General features: G+C 42.2%; 1 protein-coding gene across 1 annotated transcript in view; it reads left to right on the plus strand.

Moving 5' to 3' along the window:
• The window catches only part of LOC309552528 (protein unc-13 homolog C-like), a gene marked incomplete at its 3' end in the record, with an annotated part of 269,895 nt that extends 243,600 nt beyond the window's left edge, over positions 1-26,295 (plus strand). Inside the window, exon 6 of the mRNA XM_082253485.1 lies at positions 26,199-26,295. Coding sequence (XP_082109611.1) covers positions 26,199-26,295 — 97 coding nt within the window. The remainder of the gene's footprint in view (positions 1-26,198) is intronic.
• Positions 26,296-26,811: the final 516 nt, after the last annotated feature.

The raw sequence follows: 26,811 nt of genomic DNA on the forward strand, positions 1-26,811 counted from the left end.
CAGATGTGGTTGTGTAGGCGGAGCCCCATGCGATAGCACTCTTTCAAAAAGTGACAGCTAGTATGGGGAACTTCTCCCTATACTGCTGTCACACACAGGGCTTGGATCACTGAGCCACTGCAGGGTCGGGAACATGTTACATGTTCCACCCTAAAAGCTGAACATATCCTATCCTTTTTAAGTGTAGTTATAAAAAAGTGTATAAAAGCTATATATATATATATATATATATATATATATATATATATATATATATATATATATATATATATATATATATATTTATTATTATTATTTTTTTAAATATAATAGATAACGGTTAAAACACATCATGTCATTTTGTTGCACTTTGCATACCCCATACCATTGGGTAGAATACCTTTCACTTACTGTTCTAAAGTTGCAAAAGGAAGTTAGAGAGATTTTAAAAAGTGTGGCAAGTTCATCTCATAGATAAATGTAACAGGGACAGGTCTCCCCAGTGAAAGATTTACTTTTACCTCTTGCTCTGGTAACAACTCTCTATCCTATATTCTATATTTCTATCTTACTGACAGTGGTCACAGCACAAATAGAGGGGTGGGTGAGTCTTCCCAAACAGACAGGGATGAAACTTTTCCCCTCTCTTAAAAAAAAAAGAAAAGGTTTTTCCTTTACATACAGTTTAAGGTGCATCTAGGGCATATATTTTTTTCTTTTGTTTTAAATAGAGCATAAAAGGATTGAAACCTCTGTCTGGCCTTTATTGCTGAGGGGATGTATCCTCTTTATTGATCCTGGTAATCATATTTAAATGGACAGAGGGAAAATTTTGAGTTATCACTGGGTCAGGAATAGAAGAGTAATATTCCGATGTGAACCTTTTTTTTTTTTTTTTATGGTGATGTCTAAGGCAGGGTTCACACATACATATGTGAATTGGATGCGGGTTTCCCCACATCCAATTTGCATGGTAGGCAAGTGTGACTGGCTCTCAATGGAGCTGGTTCACACATGTCTGGGACGGCCACGGTCCAGATTTAAAAAGGGTCCTATTCGTCTTCTGATCCAATTCAAGTGCACATTCAGGCTACAATTCAGACCTGATTCACACCTGAACGGGTGAACAGGGATACACCAGACCCCAGGCAAGAAAACATGTGTGAACGGTGCTGAAGAGCTGGTTCACACTGGAACATATGTGTTCAGTCAATTGCAATGGCCTGCCAAATGCGTGAAAGGCATTGTAAGGCAGGCACTACTTTTTTAAGATTGCGCCACACCAAAATGCATGGTACCCTACCATATGGTTTGGTGTCTGCAAGTGCGCCACATTTGCTGCATGTGTTTGGGGTGCCATTAATGATTAATGGCACAAGCACTTGTCTATTAAGGGCAGCACATTCCGCATGTGGTGTGAATTCATACGCACAGCTCCTTTCCTGAACCATGTTTTAGTGTAAACCAGCCCTAAGGCTACATTCACACCTGAGCGTAGCGTTTTCGCACGTTTTTTACCGCGATTTTTACCGCAATTTTTACCACGATTTACAGGCGTTTTTGTGCAGGCTTTTTTAGATTGAATAGAGACCAATGGAAAACGCCTGTAATCTGCCCAAAAAGAAGCTCATGTACTTTTTTAGAGCATTGGGTGTTTTGCTCACAGCGTCAAAACGCTCAGATGTGAACAGGGGCCATTGAAAAGAATAGGATTTGTCTTGTTGGGCGTTTTGAGAGCTGATCCTAGAGCAGAAAAACTCCCCAAAAATGCCCCAAAACGCCTACATGTGAACAGAGAGGATTTTCCCTACTTTGGAGAGATCTTTTCTCCTGTCCTGCGGTGTCTTGAGGCAGGGAGTGGTAAACATCTCTCCAATGGGATACAGAATAAAGGATACAAATTAGCAGATGTTTTAACTTTTCCCTGATGTATCCAAAACTTGAAAAAAAAAAAAAGTTTTGGCTTTTGCAATACTTTAACTCAGTGTTTCTCAACCTTTTTTCAGTCAAGGCACCCTTTAAAATCATAAAGAATCTCAAGGCACCCTTTAAAATTGTGGACAGTCTCGAGGCACCCCATTCTCAAATGTAAAAAACTATTCTAATAGTTTTACATAATGCAGCAACATTCACACTGTTACCCAAACCATATGAGATTGAATTTATCTCAGACAATATTTGGGTTAAAAATGAGAGTTCTTTGATATGGAGGGATACAAATCAGGGCGGGCATGTCAGTCTATTCATCCTAGCTCATTGGCCCCAGAATGTCTAGCTCCCAGAGATGTAATCGCAGGGTGACACCATGAGGCACATCAACTGGCTCCCTCCCGGCTACCCGACAGTTCAAACTCAAACAGACTAGTTGAAAGGTATTCACTTTATGTGTTTACATGTAAATAGCCAGCTGGCCTTTCAAAGGAACGTGTTACACTGGATTCATTGATTGCTAAAACCGGTCCGTCTGGCTCACGCAAATTATATATCTACAATAAATTCCCAAGTATGAGTTTGCAATCAAAAATGTGTACATTTACTTTCATTAATATATATTTACAATTACTGATGGAGTTTTATACATAAACCCCTCATCGGGCAACAACACGTAGGACACCTAATGTTAGCGGTGATTTCTTTCAAAGCAAAAGTTTCATCCACCTGCTGGCTTGTATATAATTTTTGATCAATTTTTAGGCATTTTGCCAAGGCACCCCTTAAGGCACCCCAGGGTTCGCTGGTTGAAAAAGGCTGCTTTAACTAGTTAAATGACTAGCAAGAAAGGCATGCACTGCTGACTGGGCAAAGCAGGTCAATATTTTTTCCTCTCCAGCCAGTAACATTTCTAAAAAATAATGTATTATTTTTAGCAAATTGTTTGTTAACAACTGTCTGATATTTGTAACAGAGGAGAAGTCCAGGAGGCATTGTTGTACTGTAATTAAGAGGGGAAATCCCATGTTTAATTTAAGATGCAGAGGAGAAAACAGCAATGGCAAAGTTTCAGTGGAATAATCCCATCGTTTACGCCTGGATAAGGGGGATTGTTCTGTAAAAATGTTGACATCCTAGTTTTGTCCTCCATTCAGGAAATAACACAGTATTATTCTTTCTAATTACAACATTGATCCCAGTGACTGACTTATTCCTCGGCCCCCATCACTTTCTCTCTGATTCAGAGATGGTGGTGTTCCAAATACAATATTGTAGGTTTTGTCATAGCAGTGCCTACCAGGTATAATTTCCACAATAAATAATAATAAGCAGTAATTTTTCATTCAAATAAGGGACCACTCATTGCAGGCTTTGTTTTAGTATACAAGGTGGAATTTTTATTTTATTGTTTAATAATGAACAAAAATTGTTACAATCTCTTTCCAAATATCCAGCAACCTAACATTGTAAGCAGTTTAGTTTTTACTGATCATATCAGTAGACTGATCCAGAAACCTTCACTGCTTTTTGTTAAAATGTCTTATCAGCCAATAATCTTTTTTTTTTGGCTTGACTATGTCATAAAAAGAAAATCATTTCTGCCAATCTTCAGTAGGCCAGATGGTTCTGTTACCGCAAGGGGCTGGATGTTAATTGACATTTTTGGTATGACATGCTAAGTAGGAAAATGAAGTTCTGTAGCTGGTGTGTTCCTTGGGATTTCTGCAGATTTCTTGGGGTTTCTTCAGACTTACTGCATCCACTAAAATTTCTTATCTTATTAAGAGGAAAAAGCTTTAGAATGTCAGTTACGTGAATAACTTCAACATCAGGAGGACACGCATGATAAACATGAAGCCTTTTGTTGCTTTTAAAATAAGGCAGATCATAGAATGGTGATGATATCTAAAGACCAATAAGAATTCAGCTGTCATCAGAACGGTCAGAACAATAAAAGATGATTGCTGATTGCTGTGTTCTTTGGCTTATTAAAGAACTCTAAAGATGCTTTCATTCATGTTTGTATTATGGAACTACTACAACCAAATGATTACAGGCAATTATAGTAATTGTGCCTTCGGGTCATTTGAATGTTATCCTTTAATGTTACAATGTATAACAACCTTATGTTGGCAGAAATTACACATGCAAAATGATGGCTCATACTCAGTCCAACTATATAAAAAGATGTGTCCATTTACTCCATTCACGTCAGTCTGTCAAGGTCTACAGACCACTGCGGTCACAGTATACAAGCAAATGCATTCACACATTCGGATGGACAAGACAGGCAGAAGCCAAATCAACTTAGTTGCTATTTTCAAAAGTGTGGAAGGAAACAAACATCAGGAGAAAAAATTAACTCCAGGTAGTTTAAAACAAATCATTAACCATATTTGTGCAAAATATTAATGCCAAAAATTCAGTCTCCATGTTAAGTGGCAAGCCAGTAAAAAAGGCTGTGCGTATTTGGAATTGCATTTAAAACACTGTGGCTGATAATTTTACATTTTAAAAGATACTGATAGATTTATTAATATAAGACACATTGAGACCCAAAAAATAAATATCAGCCCACTCCAAGGACAATGTACCATATGCTCTGTCTGTCATTACAGATGAATGCTGAGTTTATAAATGATTAGGACATTTTTCACCATGTAATTTATAGATAGATAGATAGATAGATAGATAGATAGATAGATAGATAGATAGATAGATAGATAGATAGATAGATAGATAGATAGATAGATAGATAGATAGATAGATAGATAGATAGATAGATAGATAGATAGATAGATAGATAGATAGATAGATAGATAGATAGATAGATAGATAGATAGATAGATAGATAGATAGATAGATAGATAGATAGATAGATAGATAGATAGATAGATAGATAGATAGATAGATAGATAGATAGATAGATAGATAGATAGATAGATAGATAGATAGATAGATAGATAGATAGATAGATAGATAGATAGATAGATAGATAGATAGATAGATAGATAGATAGATAGATAGATAGATAGATAGATAGATATCAATGACATTGTGGTTTGTGGCTGATCTAACTGTCAAGCCACTAAGTTGGTCAAAAAAGGCATATCATATGCAGTATTTTGTCACATTAAACATTTATAGTGCCAATAACTCACTAAAGATAAACATTTAAAAGAGAAGTACAGTAAAACTTTGGATTGCGAGCATTATTCATTCTGGAAACATGCTTGTAATCCAAAGCACTCATATATCAAAGCAAATTTCCCCATAAGAAATAATGGAAACTGTTGTTTCACAACTATTTATTCAACTGTTATTTCACAACTATTTGTTCATATAAAAATGATTTAACAGAGGTTGTTTCTGTTTAAAAGTCCTAATCAGGTGACACAAAGAACAATAAGAGCAGCAACATCTAAGTGTACTATAGTATGATTACAATTTTAATGTAAAAACAAGTGGAATGACACTCACAATGTTAAAAAAAAAAAATATCCTGCTTTAAGGAGTCTGGTGCTCATCCGTGTAAAGCCGCTGGTGTATGCAGTATGTGGCCAGAGGTCCAGGGGCGCCGGTGGCTTTACTTTCAATAGATTTTTATTGAAATTTACAGAATACAAGGAATTAAACCATATTCGTATTCAACATGAATTGACCGTAACAAGAGCATAATTAAGAAAATGCACATGAACATGAAAATGAAAACTTGCACATATGCAGACAATATATGTACGCAAAGTATTACATATGCACCAATGTAAGAAGTCACATAGAAGTACAAATAACAGAACGAGAACCATAACCGTAGTTAAAGAAAGAAAGGTAATCTGCAGCGCAGACATTAACCAGGTGCAGGGGAGAAATACGGGCTTTGCAACCAAGCTTGCCACCCCTTGTAGAATTTTGGACCCCGGGATTTGGAATAAGCATACGCCTTTTCCATAGAGCACTGCAAGTTTACTAGACGGATTGCTTCCGTGTGGGAGGGTGCGATGGGCTGTTTCCAGTGACGTGCTATGACCGTTTTAGCCGGTTGGGAGTCATAAATTTTTGAAAGTCGATACAGTGTCAGATACCACCGGGTAAGAATTTTCTGGGTTTGTTCCCAATGATTCACACATTGGGTGGATTTATAAGAACTGCGTATGGCAATTTTCCATTGAGCCTCAGAGAAAGATGCTTGAAGTTCCCTTTCCCATGCTAGCACATGAGGAGATTTTGAAAATTTCAGTTTGTGACTGAGGAAATTGTAAAATAAAGATATACCTTTTGTTGGGAACGAGGGGGACATAAGGAATTGCCATATTTGCATAGGGATATCAATTGTGGGGGGGGGGGGGGGGGGGGTTTGCGCATGAAGCTTGCCAGGCTGTTGTATGTGTAACGTGCCTTCGGGGGTAGGTTGAACTCTAGCTGTAGATTCTCAAATGGTTTGAGGGAGTTGGATTGAAAGAGCTGGTCTATAGTGTTGATGCCGGCTGCCTGAAAAGCGGAAATATTGGTGTATGGAAGTAATATATCCAATGTGGTAATTGGAAGCGGAACACGCTTGCATATAGCGGTAGTAGGCAGCTGTGCGAGGAGGGATCGCCAAGATGCCAGTGTGGCTTGTGTGGGCAAAGGCAGAGACTTTGTATCCAATGGTTTCCACATGTCTGCTAACAGTAGGTGGTAGCCTTGGTAGAGGGTGGTAGCCTTGGATACGGTCGATTCAACAGAGACCCACGGTGTAGTAGGACTTTCTGCAAACCAGTGTCGCAATGCCGCCAGGCGTGACGCATTGTAGTAGTCGAGTATATCTGGTAGCCCTAGGCCTCCTACCGATCTGTGTTTAATCATGTGAGAATGTGCACATCTAGCCCTTTTCTTTTGCCATACAAATGTATGTGACATTTTGGTTAAGGGATGGATGCTTTTCTTGGGAAAAGGGATGGGCAGGGTGCGGAAAACGTACAGGATTTTAGGTAGACAAACCATTTTAAACGCTGCTATGCGACCCATCCCTGATAATTTGATGGTCTTGAGCTTGGCTACGTCCGAGGCGATTGATTTAATAAGAGGGGACAGGTTAGCGGTGATCATGTTTGACGTAGGAAATGTTAAATCTATACCCAAATAGTGTAGGGGTTGGTTGAACCACGTGTATGGTAGGACATTTTGCAAGTGGGAGCTGGCAGTTGGGTGGACTCCCATATTCAGTATCACGACTTGCTGAAATTAACCTTATAATATGAGATTTTACTGAAATACTGAAGAATGTTGTGGGTGGCTGGTAAGGAGACTGTGCGGTTTGTGAGGCTCAGAATAACGTCATCTGCAAAAAGCGTGATGACATGGTGGGATCTGGGGAATTTAAATCCTGATACTAGTGGGCTCTGCCGTATTTGCGCTGCTAACGGCTCAATCAGGAGATTGAACATAAGGGGGGAAAGTGGACATCCCTGGCGCGTCCCATTAGAGATGGAAAATGGTTTAGAGAGTGTGCCGGCCGACATCACTCTAGCGGAGGGGTTTGAGTAAAGAGTAAAGATGGCAGAGACGATGGGGCCATAGAAACCGAATTTCTGCAGGACTGCTCGCATGTATCCCCAATGAACGCGGTCTCCGCGTCTAAAGACAAGAGCAGAGAAGGCGTCCGAGTGCGCTCCGCATAGTGCATCAGGTTTACCACACACCTAGTGGCATCCGGAGCCTGGCGACCCTGGACAAATCCCATCTGATCAGCCCCCACCAGGGATGGTAGGACCTTGGCTAGGCGATTCGCTATGACTTTTGCATAAATTTTTAAGTCCGTGTTTAGTAGAGAGATTGGCCTAAAGTTTGCCGGGGTAGTGGGGGGTTTTCCAGGTTTAGGCAGGGTGGTGCTCTGAGCCTGCAGCATTTCGGGGGGCATGTGTCCCGTGTCTATAGCTTGTGCGAAAAGGGTCAACATATACGGGGAAATTATATCATGCATGGCTGTGTAGTATTCATTAGTCAGGCCATCTGGCCCTGGGGATTTGTTGGATGGCATCGATTTGAGAGTTATAGATAGTTCTGTAGGGGTGATGGGGCTATTGAGAAGTGATAGTGCGTCCGATGAGAGTGATGGGAGGTGTAGGCGCTGAAGGAAAGCCTCTATGTCAGCATCTGTGGGTTGCGGTGTGGAGTTATCAGCATTCAGATTGTAGAGGGCGCTATAATAATCCGCGAAAGCGTCAGCTATTTTTTGGGGGTGAGTGTGTCTCTCGTTTGTGTGCGGGTGCTGAATGGAGTCTATTTTAGACTGAAGCCGTCTAGTTCTGAGGCGAGAAGCCAGAAATTTGCCGGCTTTATTATGGGAAGAGTAGTAATTAGCACGAATACGCGCCAGCATTTTATCATGCTGCTCAGTTAACAGTCTGCGGAGGTCCGCGCGGAGAGACGTCAGCCGAGAAGCATACATTGGGGTCGGGGAAGTTTTGTTCAGCTCATCAAGGGAATGGATTTATTCAGTCAGGCGCAGGAGAGCAGAGTTGCGCCTTTTTTTAACTGAGAGCCTAATTGGATTAGTAGACCTCTAATGAACGCCTTGTGCGTGTTCCACAAAGTGGAAGGGGAAACATCTGGGGTGTAATTAAGGTGGAAAAACTCTTGCAAGTTCTTTCTCAAGTATTGTAGGGATTCAGGGTCTGAGAGTAGGGAGTAGGGATGATCGAACGGTTCGGGTCCACCATCGGTTCGGCCCGAACATTGGGTGTTCGAGGTTCGGCCGAATTTAGAACTTTTTGCCCAAAAAGTTCGGAATTCGGCAACCAGAACCGACCAAAATGCAATGCTTCAGGAAATGGGCTTTAAAAGCCCGTGATTGGACCAGAACCATTAGCAAAAGCCAATTGAGGGGGCAGGAGAATGCTAGGAATGTGATTGGAGTGACTAGGGGGTCCCTAGACCAATCATTAGTGAATACGCCCCCCAGTATATAAGATCGCCCCGCCATATTCCTAGCATTGTTATACTGGACATGGAAGAGAGTGGAAGCAGTTCTGTTAATTTTACTTTAAAAGTGTCATTTAGCATTTATTAGTGTGAGGAAAGGGATATCTAGTGTAGTTAGAGTGCTCCTTTACACTTAAGTTAGCTTCAAAAATTTAGTTTCTGTAGGGAAAGTGTTAAGTGTAAGGGGACCGTAGTGTAGTGTAGGGTTAACTGACAGTGACTGCTATGGCAGGGTGATAAAACCCTTCCATAGCAGGGTGACCGCTATAGAGAAATGATAATTTCTCTGAATTGCTTCGGGACAGAAATATGGCTTCTCACCAGCCAAGCATTTTTCATGCTGCAGGGGCTGCCACTGCCAGTGCTTTTTTGAGGACATGTTTGATGTCAGACATGACATCTGAACATGTGTATAGGGGGTATATATACACATATATGTCTGTATATATACCCCTAGACATATATAGGTGTGATAGTAGCAGAAATATATGCTTGCGCTAATGAAATCATTTACAGTAATATATTTCTGCTACTATCACACCTATATATGGCTAGGTGTCTATATACATATAATTATGTGTGTATATATACCACTATACACAAGTTAAGATGTTTTGCCTGCCTCAAAAGAACCCCAAAAAATGCCAAAAAAAAACGCTAGCGTCAAAAAAAAATGCCCAGGTGTGTTTTTGCTGGCATTTTTTGGGGGTTTTTGGAGGCAGGCAAAACATCAGAACTTGTGTATAGTGGTGTATATACACACACATACATATATTTATATACACACCTAGACATATATAGGTGTGATAGTAGCAGAAATGTATGCTTGTGCTAATGAAATCATTTACAGTAATATATTTCTGCTGCTATCACACCTATATATGGCTAGAAGTCTATATACATATAATTATGTGTGTATATATACCACTATACACAAGTTCAGATGTTTTGCCTGCCTCAAAAGAACCCCAAAAAATGCTAAAAAAAAATGCCCAGGTGTGTTTTTGCTGGCATTTTTTGGGAGTTTTTGGAGGCAGGCAAAACATCAGAACTTGTGCACAGTACCACTATACACAAGTTTAGATGTTTTTCCTGACTGCAAAGAACCCAAAAAAATGCCTGCTTTGAAACCGGCAAGGTGTGAAAACCGAGGAGAGAAGCTAACCCCCTGAGCTGAAAGTTTTCTAATACAAACAATCCTTTTTTTTCTGGTTCTGGACATGCTACAGAGCTGAAACTTCACAGGTACATCTTTTAGACCCCCCCAGACACAAAATCACACAAAAAAAGTTCTTAAAAATTGTCATTTTTGATAAAAAAGCCAATTATTGAAAAAAAAAAAAAAGAGATTTTTTGATTTTTACTTTGGATTTCAGATCTGGGGGGTCTAAAAAGTGTACATGTGAAGTTTCAGCTCCTTAGCATGTCCAGAACCATAAAAAAAAAGATCGTTTGTATTAGAAAACTTTCAGCACAGGAGTATGGCTTCGCTGCTGTAACACCTTGCCGGTTTAATAGAAGGCATTTTTTTGGGTTCTTTGCAGTCAGGAAAAACATCTGAACTTGTGTATAGTGGTACTGTGCACAAGTTCTGATGTTTTGCCTGCCTCCAAAAACCCCCAAAAAATGCCAGCAAAAACACACCTGGGCATTTTTTTTTTGACGCTAGCGTTTTTTTTTCCATTTTTTGGGGTTCTTTTGAGGCTGGCAAAACATCTGAACTTGTGTATAGTGGTATATATACACACATACATATATTTATATACACACCTAGACATATATAGGTGTGATTAGTAGCAGTAATATATGCTTGCGCTAATGAAATCATTTACAGTAATATATTTCTGCTACTATCACACCTATATATGGCTAGGTGTCTATATACATAAAAAGTATGTGTGTATATATACCACTATACACAAGTTCAGATGTTTTGCCTGCCTCGAAAGAACCCAAAAAAATGCCCAAAAAAAACCGCTAGTGTCAAAAAAAAAAATGCCCAGGTGTGTTTTTCTGGCATTTTTTGGGGGTTTTTGGAGGCAGGCAAAACATCAGAACTTGTGCACAGTACCACTATACACAAGTTCAGATGTTTTTCCTGACTGCAAAGAACCCAAAAAAATGCCTGCTATTAAACCGGCAAGGTGTTACAGCAGCGAAGCCAACCTCCTGTGCTGAAAGTTTTCTAATACAAACAATCTTTTTTTTCTGGTTCTGGACATGCTACAGAGCTGAAACTTCACATGTACACTTTTTAGACCCCCCAGATACGAAATCCAAAGTAAAAATCAAAAAATCTCTTTTATTTTTTTTTTTTTTTTTTTACATTTTTCAATAATTGTCTTTTTTATCAAAAATGAAAATTTTTAACAACTTTTTTTTTTGTGTGATTTTGTGTCTGGGGGGTCTAAAAGGTGTACCTGTGAAGTTTCAGCTCTGTAGCATGTCCAGAACCAGAAAAAAAGATCATATAGGTGTAAAAGGAGGGTCCCACATCCCTGTTCTACTGAAAAATTATCTTTTTTTTTTCATGGTTCTGGACATGCTACAGAGCTGAAACTTCACATGTACACTTTTTAGACCCCCCAGATACTAAATCCAAAGTCAAAATCAAAAAAATCTCTCTCTTTTTTTTTTTTCTTTCAATAATTGGCTTTTTTATCAAAAATGACAATTTTTAAGAACTTTTTTGTGTGATTAATAGTTAATGCGGCATGACCCAGAACCCTAGGCACTTTTTAGGGGCATTTATTGGGTTTTAGGGCTTAACAATGGTGTTTTTTGATTACCGAAGTTCGGGTCCCATTGATTTCAATGGGGTTCTGAAATCCGGGCCGAACTTTCGGGAAGTTCGGATGTTCTGGCCGAACCGAACTTTTCAAAAGTTCGATCATCCCTAGTAGGGAGTTGTTGCACCTCCAAATAAAGGAGGTGGTGGTAGGCGGGCTAGTGGACAAGGTCATATGGACAGCAGCGTGGTCCGACCACGTGATGGTGGACATGGAGATGGAGGTCGACAAGGAGTGGCAGGGTGGCAGAGTCTACTAAAAACGTGTCGATCCTGGAGTATGTGTTATGGCTTGCCGAGAAGAAAGAGTAGTCTCTCTCTTCCGCATGCTGATATCTCCAGACGTCATGTAGCCCTTCTGAATGTAATAAAGCAGCTAAAGAGGGGAGCCTAGAATTGGGTCTGGCCGAAGAATCTAAGGCGTGATTGGCTACTAAATTGAAATCCCCATAAAATACCAATTTACCCATTTTTAGTTTCAAAACCTTTGAACACAGCTTACGTAGGAAAGAAGGTTGACGTACATTAGGGGCATAAACATTAAAGCGGAGTTCCAGCCATTCACTCACCTGTCCAACGGTCCAGCGATGCGGCCGCCCAAAGCCTCGATCCTCTCCCTCGGCGCCGGCATCACTGCTGTGGGCACCCGGCTGTTACAGTTTGCGGCTTTACAGCCGGGTACCCACTGCGCATGCGCGAGTCGCGCTGCGCGCCGTGATTGGCCGGCAATCTTCGGGGACCGCTGACGTGTCCCAGAAGATTGCAGGGAGGGAGGGGGAGAGGAGAACTTCCGTTCAGGGCGCCGCGGCGCTCCGAGCGGAAGTGGGAACGGGTACCTGTCAAAACAAGGTACCCGCTCCCCCCCCAAAAAAATGACATGCCAAATGTGGCATGTCAGGGGGTCAGGACTCCCTAAAGCGGAAGTTCCACTTTTGGGTGGAACTCCGCTTTAACTATTGTATACATACATTTATCTATAGTGCAGTTAATAATCAGAAATCGGCCTTCCTTGTCCTCCACCACCCTGGAGAAGGAGAAGGACACGGAATTACTAAAAGCCAACATTGCCCCCCATTTTTTAGCAGTATAAGAAGCATAAAACACATGTGGATAATCAGGGTGGGTACATCGGGGAGCATTTCCAAGGATAAAATGGGTCTCCTTTATTGCCAGGACATCGGCTTTAGCCAAACTCGCTTTCCACATCGAGTGGCATTTCGCGGGGTGGTTCAGCCCCTTAACGTTCATGGATAGGAAGTTAGTAGGCATGGGCGGTTATAAGAGGATCCAAGATAACGATGGGTGATCCAACGGCAAAGGGGCATAGGGAGCATGAATTGGAGTGGGGGAGACCGAGCCCACCAGTGTAGAGGCTAAGGAGGATAAAAGGGGGTAGAAAAGCAGTACCTGAGGTGGTCGCCATGGGTGGCGGAAGGCAAGACCTGATCAAGTCCATGGGATGGGTAGTCCCGGATGTCTTGCGTGGGAATTGCGCGGGGGGGGGGGTAGTTGTAGGTGGAAGTCTCAGTAGGTTCAGTTGTTCGATAGCTGTGGGAGAAGTTGTAAACTGCATATATATAAAGATAAGGCACAGTCACTTGCACGGCATGGTTGGCGATGAGGGACTCATCAAAACAATAGAACAAAAAAAAAGAACAAACAGAAAGACATTCAACAGATAAAAAAGACATGGCCAACCAGGGCCAAATGGGTAGCTGGAGCTACAAAAACTGCGGAGGGGTGAAAAGAGCACGATGAAGTGTGCTACTTCAAGGCAAGGGGGGCCGGGCATGCCCGGTACGAATTGACAGTGAGTGTCATTTGTGACGGCTGCGGGATCTTGAGGTTCTGGACGCAACTTGCCATTCAGGTTGCACGCGGGGTGGTAGTGGAGGCATAACACGGGCAGTTGAGGTTTCCGGGGCATCGGGTACAATACCCCATTGGCGAAGCACACGCATTCCCTGGTCGATGGTGGTGACTTGGGTGGTCGAGCCTTGGTGGGTTATGCACAACTTTGCAGGATATTTCCATTTGTAGATTATTTTGTGGTTTCGAAGTGCCCTGGTTACAGTGTTGAGGTTGCGGCGCTGCTGCAGGGTATACTGGGAGTAGTCAGGTAACACTTGGATCGTCGCTGCTCGTTCCGGTAGGTGATCCCTACGTCTGAAGGCGTCCAAGATTTTTTCCTTCGCTTGGAAGAAGTGAATGCGAAGCAGGACGTCTCTAGGAATATCTTGCGGAAGGAATGAAGGTTTCAGGATTCTATGAATCCTATCTATGGTCAAGTCTGCGTTGGTCAGAGCGGGGACAGCCAGTTGGAAAAGGTCACGCACAAAGTTCGGAAGCTGGTTAGGGAGGACAGTCTCTGGAATGCCTCGGAGTTTTAAGTTGTTTCGCCGGGACCTATCCTCGGGGTCCGCGAGTTTGGCTTGGATACGGCTGATATCGGTTTGTTGGGCTGTATGAGAGTCCACTAAGGCATTGTACGAGACGGCAAACTCATCCATCTTGCATTCCACATTATTAACCCTTTCGCCCAGTCTATGTAGCTCTTTTTGGCAATAAGCTATGGAGGATGAAACAGTGGCTTGCATTGATTTGTGCATCATGGACAGCATATCCCTTAAGGCAGTGTCAGAGATAGGCTGTCCTGTTGTAGGGATGGAAGCAAAGGGGTCTGGTGTAGGCACATATGTCCATGAAGGAGCTGTGGCGGGGTCCTGGTCACTCACCTCCATGGATGTAGGGCGAGGTGTAAAATGGCTCTCCTCCCACCGAGGCTTTGATTTGGCAGGGCTGTGGGTGGATGGCGTAGATGGTGAGGAGTCGGCAGAGCGCGCTGGCCTCGTCTGCCTGTTCGTGTCCGCCGTGTCTGGGCACGCTGGTGATGTCATGGCCGCGACATGACCCTGAGACACTAGAGGGCGGACATCGCTGTGGTTCTGCGAGGCTCCGGCGCCATTTTTCGTTGGTCCCGAGGCCGCCGGGTGAAAGAATTCCGACAATTTACGGACCGCCGGCGGGTCCGATTTCCTCCGCGACATGATGTACAGCTGCCGAGGGTGTTCCCCCGAAGATCCCTGTATGTGAGGTGGTGCAACACTCACGTGGATGGGCCGTAGATGTGGCTGTTATCGGGCATGCAGCGGAGCTCCCTCGCTAAGCGGCCATACTGTTCGGCGGTCGCCACGCCCCCCGGCGCCGGTGGCTTTAAGCGCTTCCTAGAGAACTTGGAAACACGGGGGAACTGTTGATGTTACTTCCGGGTGCTCTGATTGTGTGCTACGCCCGCTCCACCCACGTCTGGGAGTGTCTCCGAGTTCTCCAGGAAGCGCTGGGAGCCACCAGTGCCCCCGGAACCCCTGGCCACATACTGTAAACGCCAGCTGCTTTACACAAATGAGCACCAGACTCATTAAAGCAGGATATTGTTTTTAACATTGTGAGTGTCATTCCCCTTTTTATACATTAAAACTGTGATCATATTTCTCTATGCTACTCGTATTGCAAGACATTGCTCGTATATTGAGTTTAATTGTTTTTTAAAAATGTTGCTCGTCTTGCAAAATGCTTGTATACCATATTATTTACAATCTAAGGTTTTACTGTATGGATTTGGTTTTTATTTTTGAATCATACTTATCTGGCTGGATGCAGCATCTGTCCCCCGCTGGCTCTAACACAAAGAACCGAGTGATTAAACACCACCGATTGCTCGATTCCCAGGGCTCCCTGAGCAGAGAGCTGCTAACTCTCCTGTCAGCAGCTCTCTGCTCTGCCCCCCCCCACGCTCACTGGAGACCAGGGCTGTGGAGGGGACAGGGGTGGCTGGCTCAGGCTCTAAGTGGCTCACTGGGAGGCTGAGCCAGGTGCCGATCTAGACATGTGGGGGGATCCCGTCTTCATTGTCATGATCTTGCCTGAGCCTGGACTGGCTCTGTGATGTCAGCAGACAGCAAGCTTCATCCTGCTGTCTGCTGAAAATGGGTAGCAATATGGTTACATTTAATGAAGCTACAACATTTAGCAACTCACATGGTTGATGATTAAAACAGGCCCATCCAAGTATGCAGGCATCCGGGATAAAGCTGTCCACATAGACTGTTCTCTGTACTGCCATCAACGTCATCCTTTCCATGCTGTGCTCCACGGGCGCTTCAAGCCTCGCTTTTAGATCGCTCTACTGTAGCATAGTCTCCCCGGTCACCGCTACAGACTGACAGCAGTGAGAGCCGGCGGTGCAGGGGATGGTCTATGTGGACAGCTTTACCCCGGATGCCTGCATACTTAGATGTGCCTGTTTTAATCATCCACCATATGAGTTGCTAAACGTTGCACCTTCATTAAATGTAACCATATCGCTACACTTAGGGCACCTCTCTTCTCTTTCATACTCGGTAGCTCCTGCTGGATTTTGCTTCTAATCCCCTTCTGGAGGCAGCCATTTGTGGATGGACATTTTATGGTTACACAACCACAATCACATTGCTATAATCTTTTTATATGGACTATAAACTGAAGGGATTATGAATAAATGGTTGTGGAACAAATCATCTGAGTTTCCATTATTTCTTATGGGGAAATTTGTTTTCATATGAGAGTGCTGTGGATTACAAACATGTTTCCGGAACGAATTATGCTCGCAATCCAAGGTTTTATTGCAACTGCATGCAGTAGGTATAGATGCACAATACACCTATATAGCAATATGAAAAATATCTGCCGCACTCAAAACCATATTTTGGGAATTATTTAAATCCACCAAACATATTAATACTAAAGTAATCCACTGTAAAGGTTCGTTAAAAATAAATCCAACCAATAAGATTGCAAAAGAATGTTGCAAACTGCACGTGAGCATACACAGTTCAATATTGTTCATGTTCAATCCTTCACCAATCAAGACACCAGCCATGAAAATCCTTCCACCATAAAGAGTGATTCAAAACTCACCGCAATGATAGGCTGTCTAAGACCCTGCAATAAGTAGACCTGCAATAAATGCTTGTTTCTGAGTTCTCTACAGGCTTTCTCTCTCATTAACTGATATATGAAAGCTGTACCTCTTCTCTGCTCTGGGGGCAATATCAGCACTCATATTCACAAGGCACCAACAACAACAGCAAGATAAACTCTCATACTGCATTATTTAAAGGCGACTCATTAATGTATACAGTGCACAAAAGGTTGAAAGGAGCTGTGCATGCTGCCTTGGCATCTGTTTGACAGTGCACCCTTGCCCCTTGCTTGCTTTGGGGTGAACTGCAGAGCCCCCTATTTTTGCCCAAGCTGTGTATCTTGTCCCTCTATAATTATATGGGGGTCTACCGCTCTTGGATACAGAGGCAGATTCAGGAGGGGGGCAATGGGGCATTTTCTCTGCCAGAGAAAATATTACCGACTCCGAGGCCGAGCCCGCCCTGGGAAATTAGAGCCATGGTCAGGACAGCTCACAGCCATTACACATTGGCACTTGACTCTCCACCCCCTGTACCTCCCTCAGTAGTTTTCCAGCTTGAGTGGGCAGGAGCCTCTTGGCTTCTGCAGCCTGAGTGGGTGGGATGAGGATGTGCCTGACCCCCGAGATCGCACCCGCCTTGAAGAGGGAGGTGTGAGCAGCTGAGAAGAGGGAGCCGAGTGAATGTTCCTGGAGGTAAGCTCAGCTAGCAGACATTGTGGGTTAGTTTAAATACACCCCTATGCTAAGTCTGCTGAGTTACTGCAACTTAGCATAGAGGTGCTGTTAGCTGACAAATGGGATTGCATCTCCTTTTCATGTAGCACAGTGAGAAATTGGGCTCATTAAAGCATTGTGACTGCCCCCTGGTGTGCCCTTCGGATCCCTCCAGTATATGCCCTCCTGACCCTCCCCCCATGGTATGCCCTTCCAACTCCCCCAGTATGTGCCCTTCCAACCCCCAATGTGTGCCTTCTCGACACTCAGTGAGTGTGCTCTCCTCACCCCCAGTGTGTTCCCTCCCAGCTCCCCCGGGGGAAGCCCCCCCCGGTGTGTGCCCTTCTGACCCCCTGGTGTGCCCTCCTGACCCCCCGGTATGCCCTCCTGACCCCGTACTGTGCCCTACCAACCCCCGGTGTGTGCCCTCCTGACCCCGTACTGTGCCCTCCTGACCTTCCTGGTGTGTGCCCTCCTGATTTTCCTGGTATGGGCCCTCCTGATCCCGTACTGTGCCCTCCTGACCTCCCTGGTGTGTGCCCTCCTGACTCCCCTGGTGTGTGCCCTCCTGACTCCCCTGGTGTGTGCCCTCCTGATCCCCCCGGGTTGTTCCCTCCTGACCCTCCCCTGGTGTGTTCTCTCCCAGTCCCCTAGTGTGTGCCCTTCCTAACCCTCCCAGTGTGTGCCATTCTAAACCCCCCAGTGTGTGCCCTTCTGACCCCCCCTGGTGACACCTAGTCCTTTGCTCTACTGATCCCTGTACACTGTCCTACATTCTAATGACCTCTGTACACTGCTCTTCATCTCACTGACCTCTGTATATTGTCCTGTTGCTTCCTGTCCTCTGCCCTACTTACCCCCTATCCTCTGTCCTGTCAACTCCTCTCCTCTGCCCTGCTGTCCCCCTGTTCTCTGCCCTACTGTTCCCTGTACACCACCTTACATCCTGCTGACCTCTCTAAAGCACCCTACACTGTACACTGCTCTACATACTACTGACTTCTGTACACTGCCCTACATACTACTGACCTCTGTACACTGCACTACACACTACTGGCCTCTGTACACTGCTCTAGATACTACTGACTACTGCATACTCCCTACAAACTACTCACCCCTGTACACTGCTCTACATACTACTGACTTCTGTACACTGCCCTACATACTACTGACCTCTGTACACTGCCCTACATACTACTGACTTCTGTACACTGCCCTACATACTACTGACCTCTGTACACTGCCCTACATACTACTGACCTCTGTACACTGCCCTACATCCTACTGACCTCTGTACACTTCCCTACATACTACTGACCCCTTTACACTGCCCTACATACTACTGACATCTGTATGCTGCTCTACCTACTACTGAACTCTGAACATTGTACACTGTATGATACGTAAAAATCAGTTCTGTAAGCAACACCTTATTTTTTGACGGTGCCCCACCCAAGACTAGATTCTGGATCCGCCACTGCTTGGATGACCATGTTTTGGAGATTTTGAGCTAGTCTTATCTTCCCCATTTGTGATTGGTGCCCCCCACATATTTTCCATATTTTACTTTTAAAGATCTCCTGATGAAGTTATAATAGCATTACGTGTAGAGGTCCATCAGCATATCTGTCCCACTGGAGATGTTAATATTTTCAACTTAGGTGCCATTAACGCTATGTTCATGGTATTTGTATGTGGAAAGTGGATGCTGAGCTGCTGATATGTGGTATGTGCTTTTAAGGAAAACTATTTTTTGTAATAAAAGATTATTTTTACACACATGTGATTGTATTTTATTTTGAGTTGTTTGAGCACTGTAAAGTTCCATTTTCTTTTCTTTTTCCAAAATAAAGTTTTTAAATGCTTCTAGCGAGATACATACTTTATTGTATCAAAGTAGCATTGACTCAAATAGAGAAATAAAATCACTATACATTGGGGTTGAGTCACTAAATGGAAATAGACTATGCACTTTGTAAGTGCACTTGCACTCATTTTCCTCAGTAAATGTATTGTTGTAAAGTTGTGCTTTGTATACCCAATCAGGTGGAAGGAAAAAAAAAATGAAAAACATTTTTCTTGTAAATGATTGGATGATGGAATTCAGCAGAGCTTATCACATTTATTATGTTCTGGAGAAAATGAGAGCAAATGCACTTGCAAAGTGCACAATCTTTGCAAGTGCAGTTTATCTTTAGTAAATCCACACAATGTGGTATTAATATTTATTTTTGAATACCCCTTTCAGTTTTGGGTACCCATTTTCAAAATGGATGCTGAAACTGAAAAGAATGCTGAAAAGGGCAAATAAATGCATAAGAAACACTGGGGACTTTGACTATGGAGAAGGATTACCTAAACTAAATGTATTTCTCTCTAAACAAAGGTAATTAAGGGAGATATGATCACCTTGTATAAAACCATAAATGGTTCATAAGATACACTCCATGAAAGGTCATTCACTTTAAAGGTTTAATAGACTTCCCCAAAAGTTGATTCTATCCCAGCATTTTTCAGCCAGGATGCCCAGGCACCCTGGGGTGCCTTGAGGTTTCCTCAGGGGTTCCATGGCAAAAATGCCTAAAAATTGCCCAAAAATTGTACACAAGCTTGCATGTAGATGAAGGCTGCCTTTTTAGATACACTAAGGCACAGTTTTTCACTATTAAAGCCTTCTTGCTGCAATCATCCCAATGACCAATGGCATCACCAAATGATAAGGAGGATGTCAGTCACCTACATAGCATCCTTGTTTGAGACTCCCCTGTCCTTCTTCACCAGCATTGGGGTCACATTAGCTGAGTGATAGAGAAAAACTGAGGGAGAAGAGAAACATTGGAATACTGGTCAGAACCAGTTTGCAAAAGTGTATTTGCTTTGGAAGAATAAATCACTTCTAACATTGGGTGTCCTTCTTGAATTTGGGGATGTTGCTGCATTATGTAAAACTATTAGGCCCCTTTCACACGAACGATCCGATCAGATCCGCCTGTCTGTTTTTTAGGCAGATCTGATCGGATCCTCCATGCATCCCTATTGGGCAGCTGATGTCAGCGGAAACATGTCCGCTGACACCCGCTGCCATCCGCATCTGATCCTGTCTGTGAATTCCGGACGGATGGAAACCCTATTTTCCATCCGTCCAGGGGATCGGATCGGATCAGGCGGTCTTCTCTCATCCGATTCCCTCATAGAGAGCAGTGGGGCTCTGACCCCTCCCTCTCTGCACACAGTGTGGAGACGGAGCTATCATCCGCCTGCTCAGCGTGGACCGGTGGATCGATCCCCCGCTGAGCAGAGAACGGTCTACACCGGAAAGCGGACCATGTGAAAGGAGCCTAAGAATAGCTTGTACATTTTACAATGTGGTGCCTTGAGACTGTCAAAAATTTTTAAAGAGTTCCTCGAGACTGTCCATCATTTTTAAAGTGTGCCTCAAGATTGTCCAAAATTTTTAAAGGGCGCCTTGACTGAAAAAAGGTTGAGAAACTTTGTTCTAGTCAACTCTATAGATCACCTAAAAAAGAGCTGAATGTGTTTCTAAGACACAAAATACAATTGGCTATTGACTTTTATAGAAAAATAACATTATAGAGTATGTTGATCCAGAGTATGGAGAGTATCCAGTTGTTTTTAGGGGTCAGACAGGATTTTACTTTCATGTTGTAGCAAATTGGCGTTTGCTTCACAATTTTTTTTTTTTTGCCTTTATAAGTTGAAAGATTATTTTTTATTTTTTATGGTTGAACTGTAAGTATATTTGTCTTTTTTCACCCTAACCGTGTAGCTAAGTAAAATAAAAATATATGGTGATGCTGGAGCCTAGCTGATTAGCCTAGGTCAAGGGTTTCAGCCTGCTGACATTACACATATTGAAATGTTGGTTTGTGGTGAACAGAATCTCTAATTCCTTTTTAATCTCAGGCTGGGCTATCGGCAGTTTTGCATCATCTGCTTCTGTATATTTTTGTTTTAGAAGCTACCCTGGTGGAACAGTGAATCCTGGTATATGATATGACCGCTGCACGGTTTTTACAATCAACAGTTTCACTTTTGTTGTTAGATATCTTTTCTTAGGTTGTTTTAAGAAAGAAAAAGCACAGTGGGGGACAGCAAACTGAGAAGATCAGCAATATTAAAATGTACAGCCCGCAGCAGTTTTGTTTTATATTGATTCATTTTCTGGATTTCTATCCCCAAACTGTATTTCTAAAATAAAGAAAATATTATTGGATAGACAGCTATAAAAAAATTGAGCATCAGCAATTTGTGTTTCCTATGCACTCATCTTTATACAGTCAAAAAGATGAATTAGGAAACATACCGCCTAAATATTTAAGGCATAAGTTAATTAAAACAATAAACTAAAGAAAAATATCTGCCTCAATCGCCCAAAATGTATGGTACAAACATGTATTTTGACAACATTTGACAAATCTTATGCATTACTTATATGATCTTTAAGCTGATGATCTTTAGCTCTTCCTTAATTTACCCCACTCTTGCTTGCCCTCGTCCTTTCCCACCTCTTACCCCTCCTCCGCCTGGAATCATTTTGGCTAGTTTTGTGTTATGTATCTATAAACATTGCACAAGTTTCTAGAACCCCTATGTACTAAGTATTGTCCCTTTAAGGCGGACCAACTGTATGTTTGTACAACCTTATTAACTAGTTCTGGACCGGAAGGATTTGCCCCCTTAATGGCCAGGCCATTTTTTGTGATTCGCCACTGCGTTATTTAATTTAATGGACAATGTACTGAAATAAAATTGATGTCCTTTTTTTTCACCCACAAATAGAGCTTTCTTTTGGTGGAATTTGATCACCTGTGCGATTTTTTTTTTTTTTTTGCGCTATAAAAAAAAAAAGAGTGACAATTCTGAAAAAAAAAAAAAGTTTTTCACATTCTGCTATATAACACCCCCCCCCAAAAAAAATAAATTAAAAATCAATTTTTTTATCCTTTTTGGCCAATTTGTATTCTGCTACATATTTTTGGTAAAAAAAAATTGCAATAAGCGTATTTTGGTTTGTTTGTGCAAAAGTTATTGCGTCTACAAACTAGGGGAAAGATTTATGTCATTTTTATTTTTTTATTTTTTTTACTAGTAATGGCGGCAATCTGCGATTTTTAGCGGGACTGTGACATTGCGGCGGACAGATTGGACCCCTAACTGACACTTTTGGGGGGACCAGTGACATTACTACAGTACTCAGTGCTAGAAATATGTGCTGTTACTGTAATAATGACACTGGCAGGGAAGGGCTTAACTTAGTGGGTGATCAACAGATTAAATGTGAGCCTAGGGGAGTTTTTGCTAAATGTTGGGGGGGGGGCGGGCTTGTGTGGTCGCGGGTGCCTAGTGCAATTGGTGCCGCCGGTCATGGGCATCAGCATCCCCGCTGCCTAGTGGGGGCGTGCTCGCCCCCAGGACTGCTCCCACGAGCCAACGTACCCCTACGTACCCCTACATCGGTTCGGGCACTGAGCCAGCCTGCCACAGTAAATCTGCAGCGGGCGGTCGACAAGCGGTTAAAGCATTATTTTTCTTCTTTTTGTATTTGTTAAAAACTAATAAATGATTGAACTAGCAAACTATCAAGAGAGGAGAGAATACATTGTAATGAATAGACGCGGACTATGGACACTCTTCTCAAAAGGCAGGCATAAGTTCACAGAATCTCGTTTGGTGTGCAGGAAAGACATATTCACATTGGTTAATATCAAACTTTGAAAAAAAAGTAGATTTTGTGAACCACAATTAAAGTGATTGTATTTTTTTTTTAAACAACAAACTTATTATACTCATCTGCTCAGTGCAGGGGTTTTCCACAGAGCAGCCCCGATCCTCATCTACTGGGGTGCCCCACTGGTGCTCATGGTTGGTCCTGCCTTCCATGTTCCATGTAGCCGCTTGCTATGGGAGCACTCGTGTCTATTGACACACACACTGTGGCTTGGCCCCACCCCTGTTTCTCTGTCACTGAATTTGATTGGCAGCAGTAGGAGCCAGTGGCTCCCATTGGTCTCTCACCACTGCTCTCAGGCACAGCACTGGATCAAAATCAGGCTCAGTTAAGTATTTAGGGTGGGGCAGTGGGGATCTGCACATAAAGATGTTTTTTTCTCTAATGTAACCACTTTATTCTTTCATTTCCTAGTACCTAACTGGAAATGCAAGAAGTAAAAAAAAAAAAGTCTATACAAGTAAGGGCCCTTTCACACATGCAGACCGTTTTTTTGTGCATTTTTCATCCATCCGTTGACTGGTGAAAAACGGACCATTAATACATCTCTATGGAGAAAAGGATCTAAATGGATGATCATCCATTTACATCTGTTTACATCCACTTCCATCAACATCTGTTTTTTGGAATGAATCATAGCCCTATTTTTCATCCATTAAAAAAAAAAACGGATTGGATGAAAAACTGATATAAACGGACAAACAATCCATTTTTACGTGAAAAAATGGCTCCCGGACTCAAGTAGTTAAGGACTCTAGCTGGAGGATGTAAAAAACTGATGTAAAAATGGATGAAAAATGGATAACAAACTAATGAAAACAGATGTGAACCATTATCTTTGAAAACACGTGACTGAACTGATGAAATTAATGGTCCGTATATGTGAAAGGGGCATAAGACTTAAAAAAGACCCAAATATACTATACATGTCTTTTTACATCTCTTAAAATCAAAGTAAACTCCATGTCTGGGTTATCAATGGATTTCCAATGTAATTGATACAATGACCTTTCTCTGTAGCTTCCCTCTCTCAACCATGATCCATAACAGGTTTTCAAATATTTCAAAGCAAAAAAAAAAAAAAAAACAAAAAAAAAAAAAAAAAAAATTTTTAAGGCACTAGTGAACCCAAAAACAAAGATGTAATATATTGCAGCTTATTAACCACTTAAGCCCCGGAAGATTTTACTCCATTCCTGACCAGGGGGTATTTTGCGATTCGGCACTGTGTGACTTTAACGGACAATTGTGCGGTCGTGCGACACTGTACCTAAACGAATTTGATGTCCTTTTTTTCCCACAAACAGAGCTTTCCTTTGGTGGTATTTGATCACCTGTGAGATTTTTTGATCATGCGCTATAAACAAAAAAAGAGCGTCAATTTTGCAAAAATAACAATATTTTTCACATTTTTTTATATGAAATTCCCCAAAAAAATGTAAAAGGCCAATTTGTTTTATGCTACATATTTTTGGTAAAAAAAAAATCGCAAAAAGCGTATTTTGATTGGTTTGCGCAAAAGTAATTGCGTTTACTAACTAAGGGAAAGATTTTTGTTATTTTTGTTGTTTTTATTTAACGCGTAATGGCGGCAATCTGCGATTTTTTTACAGGACTGCGACATTGCGGCAGACAGATCGGACCCTTGACTGACATTTTTGACACTTTTGGGGGTACCAGTGACATTACTACAGTAATCAGTGCTATACATATGCACTGTTACTGTAAAATGACACTGGTAGTGAAGGGGTTAACTTTATTTGAGAGGGAGGGGTGGTGTGTGTCCCTAGGGGCGTGATTCTTACTGTGATTGGCTGTGGCTTGAGGTGTAGGAACAGTGATCATACGGTCCTACATAGTAGAACCGTATGATCACTGTTCATACACAGGGGAGAATGACAGGCGGCTTGTTTACATCAGCCGCCTGCCTTTCTCCCGCTGTCACGGACGATCGCGAGTGCCCGGCGGACATCGGGTCCGCCAGGCACACGCGCGGGGGCGTCCGTGACTGAGCGGGAACGTGCCTCCGGTGGCGTGCGCTCGCTCCCCAGAGCCTCACAGGCTAGTGACGTACCCATATGTCACTTTGCCTTTGAGGGGCTGACCGCCGCAGTATATGTACTTGTGGCGGTCGGCAAGTGGTTAATAGACAATCTGTCCAGACACTCTTCTTGTCTAGGGTGTCTCCTCAGTGGATGAAGGAACATCGGTAGTGTTAGATGTAATTGCAGATTTAAATGAACTTAACTAACAAACTAAAGCCAAACTCCAGCTAACACTTTCTAAACCTCTGTTTCTTTTTGGGGTAAAGCTTTTATATAAATAATCAAAAACTGACTACTGTAAGCACACCTATGAGTGGTAAATTATTTGTCTCAACCCTTCCACTGTTGCTGGGCAACTTGGTCTGTTAAAGGAAGTTGAAAATAACAGACTCAGTTCAAAGCAAGATATAACCCAAAACTAAAAATGTAATTTATTGCAGCTTACCAAGTTTGGTGGCTGCATTCATTTTCTTTTTTTAGACTTTTTTCTCTCTGCTTTGGCCAGGTGGTCTGGTCAGTAACACACCTCCTGTATTAGGTGCCTACATTCCAACTAACACTTTTTAAGCAAATACAGCAATAGTTTTGTTTCTTTTGGAATACATTTTTTAATAAATAAAAGATCAATTTAAGCACCCCTGTCAGTGTTAAATGGTTTATCTAAACACTCTAACTACTACATCTTTTGGAAAGTTTGTTCTGTTAGAAAACAGAGCTACTGCCAGGATCACCAGGTAAAAGTAAAAGAAAGAAAGAAAGCCTAAAACAGCCATAACATCTAAGAACTGGTAAACTGCAATACAGTATAATGAATGTTTGCTCTTGGGTTTAATTCCACTTTAACTGGCATGTTTTAATAAATGTACTATGAATATAATGTTAATGACATAGAATCGGCTTGGCAATTAGCTATTTCAGAAGGTCAGCAGTGGCAGCACACTTATTGCGCTTCATTGGTTGGTTAATTTTAGGTTAACCGAAAATGTTACAGTGCAAGCATTAAAATGGATCAAAATAAAACCTTTTTACTTTTTAACCAAGGTGTCTTTTTTTTTTTTCTGGCAGACCTGGAAGTGGGCTATATGGGATTGACAGTATGCCAGATCTACGGAGAAAGAAGACTCTGCCTATAGTTAGAGATGTGGTAAGTCGTAATCCTTGAAATTATGTTATTTGACTAATACATACTTGTAGTGGAGGTGTAATGAAAAAAAGTAATGCTTAGGATAAAGTAAGGATGAATTTATTTTATGATGCATAATTTGAAGCCTTGTTGGGCTTTTTCCATATAACAGTCAAAAAAGCAGTGATGTGTGATAACTAGTAGGACACCATTAAACAATACATTTTGGATAAGCTGTCATTGTAGTGCATGTCAGTGTTAGTACTCTTTTTTTAAAATAAGCCACTAGATAAAAGATTTTGACTCATAAGCCTTTGTGCGGCAATATGAGTAGGGGGTGTACCATTAAACACTAATTTGTAATAAGCTGCCATAGTACTGTGTACCAATGTTCTCTGTACAACTATAATGCTTGGGCCACTAGATAAAATATGTTGCCTCCATAAACCTGTGTGATAGCATTATGAGTGGATTTATAGAGTAGCACTTTACCGAAAATCGTAATGCTTGTGCACATGGCCCTATTTCGGCACCTGGGAGCCCTAGGTGTTGTGT

This window comes from Pelophylax lessonae (assembly GCF_965119305.1).
Source record: "Pelophylax lessonae genome assembly, chromosome: 4".
NCBI classification, from domain to species: Eukaryota; Metazoa; Chordata; class Amphibia; order Anura; family Ranidae; genus Pelophylax; species Pelophylax lessonae.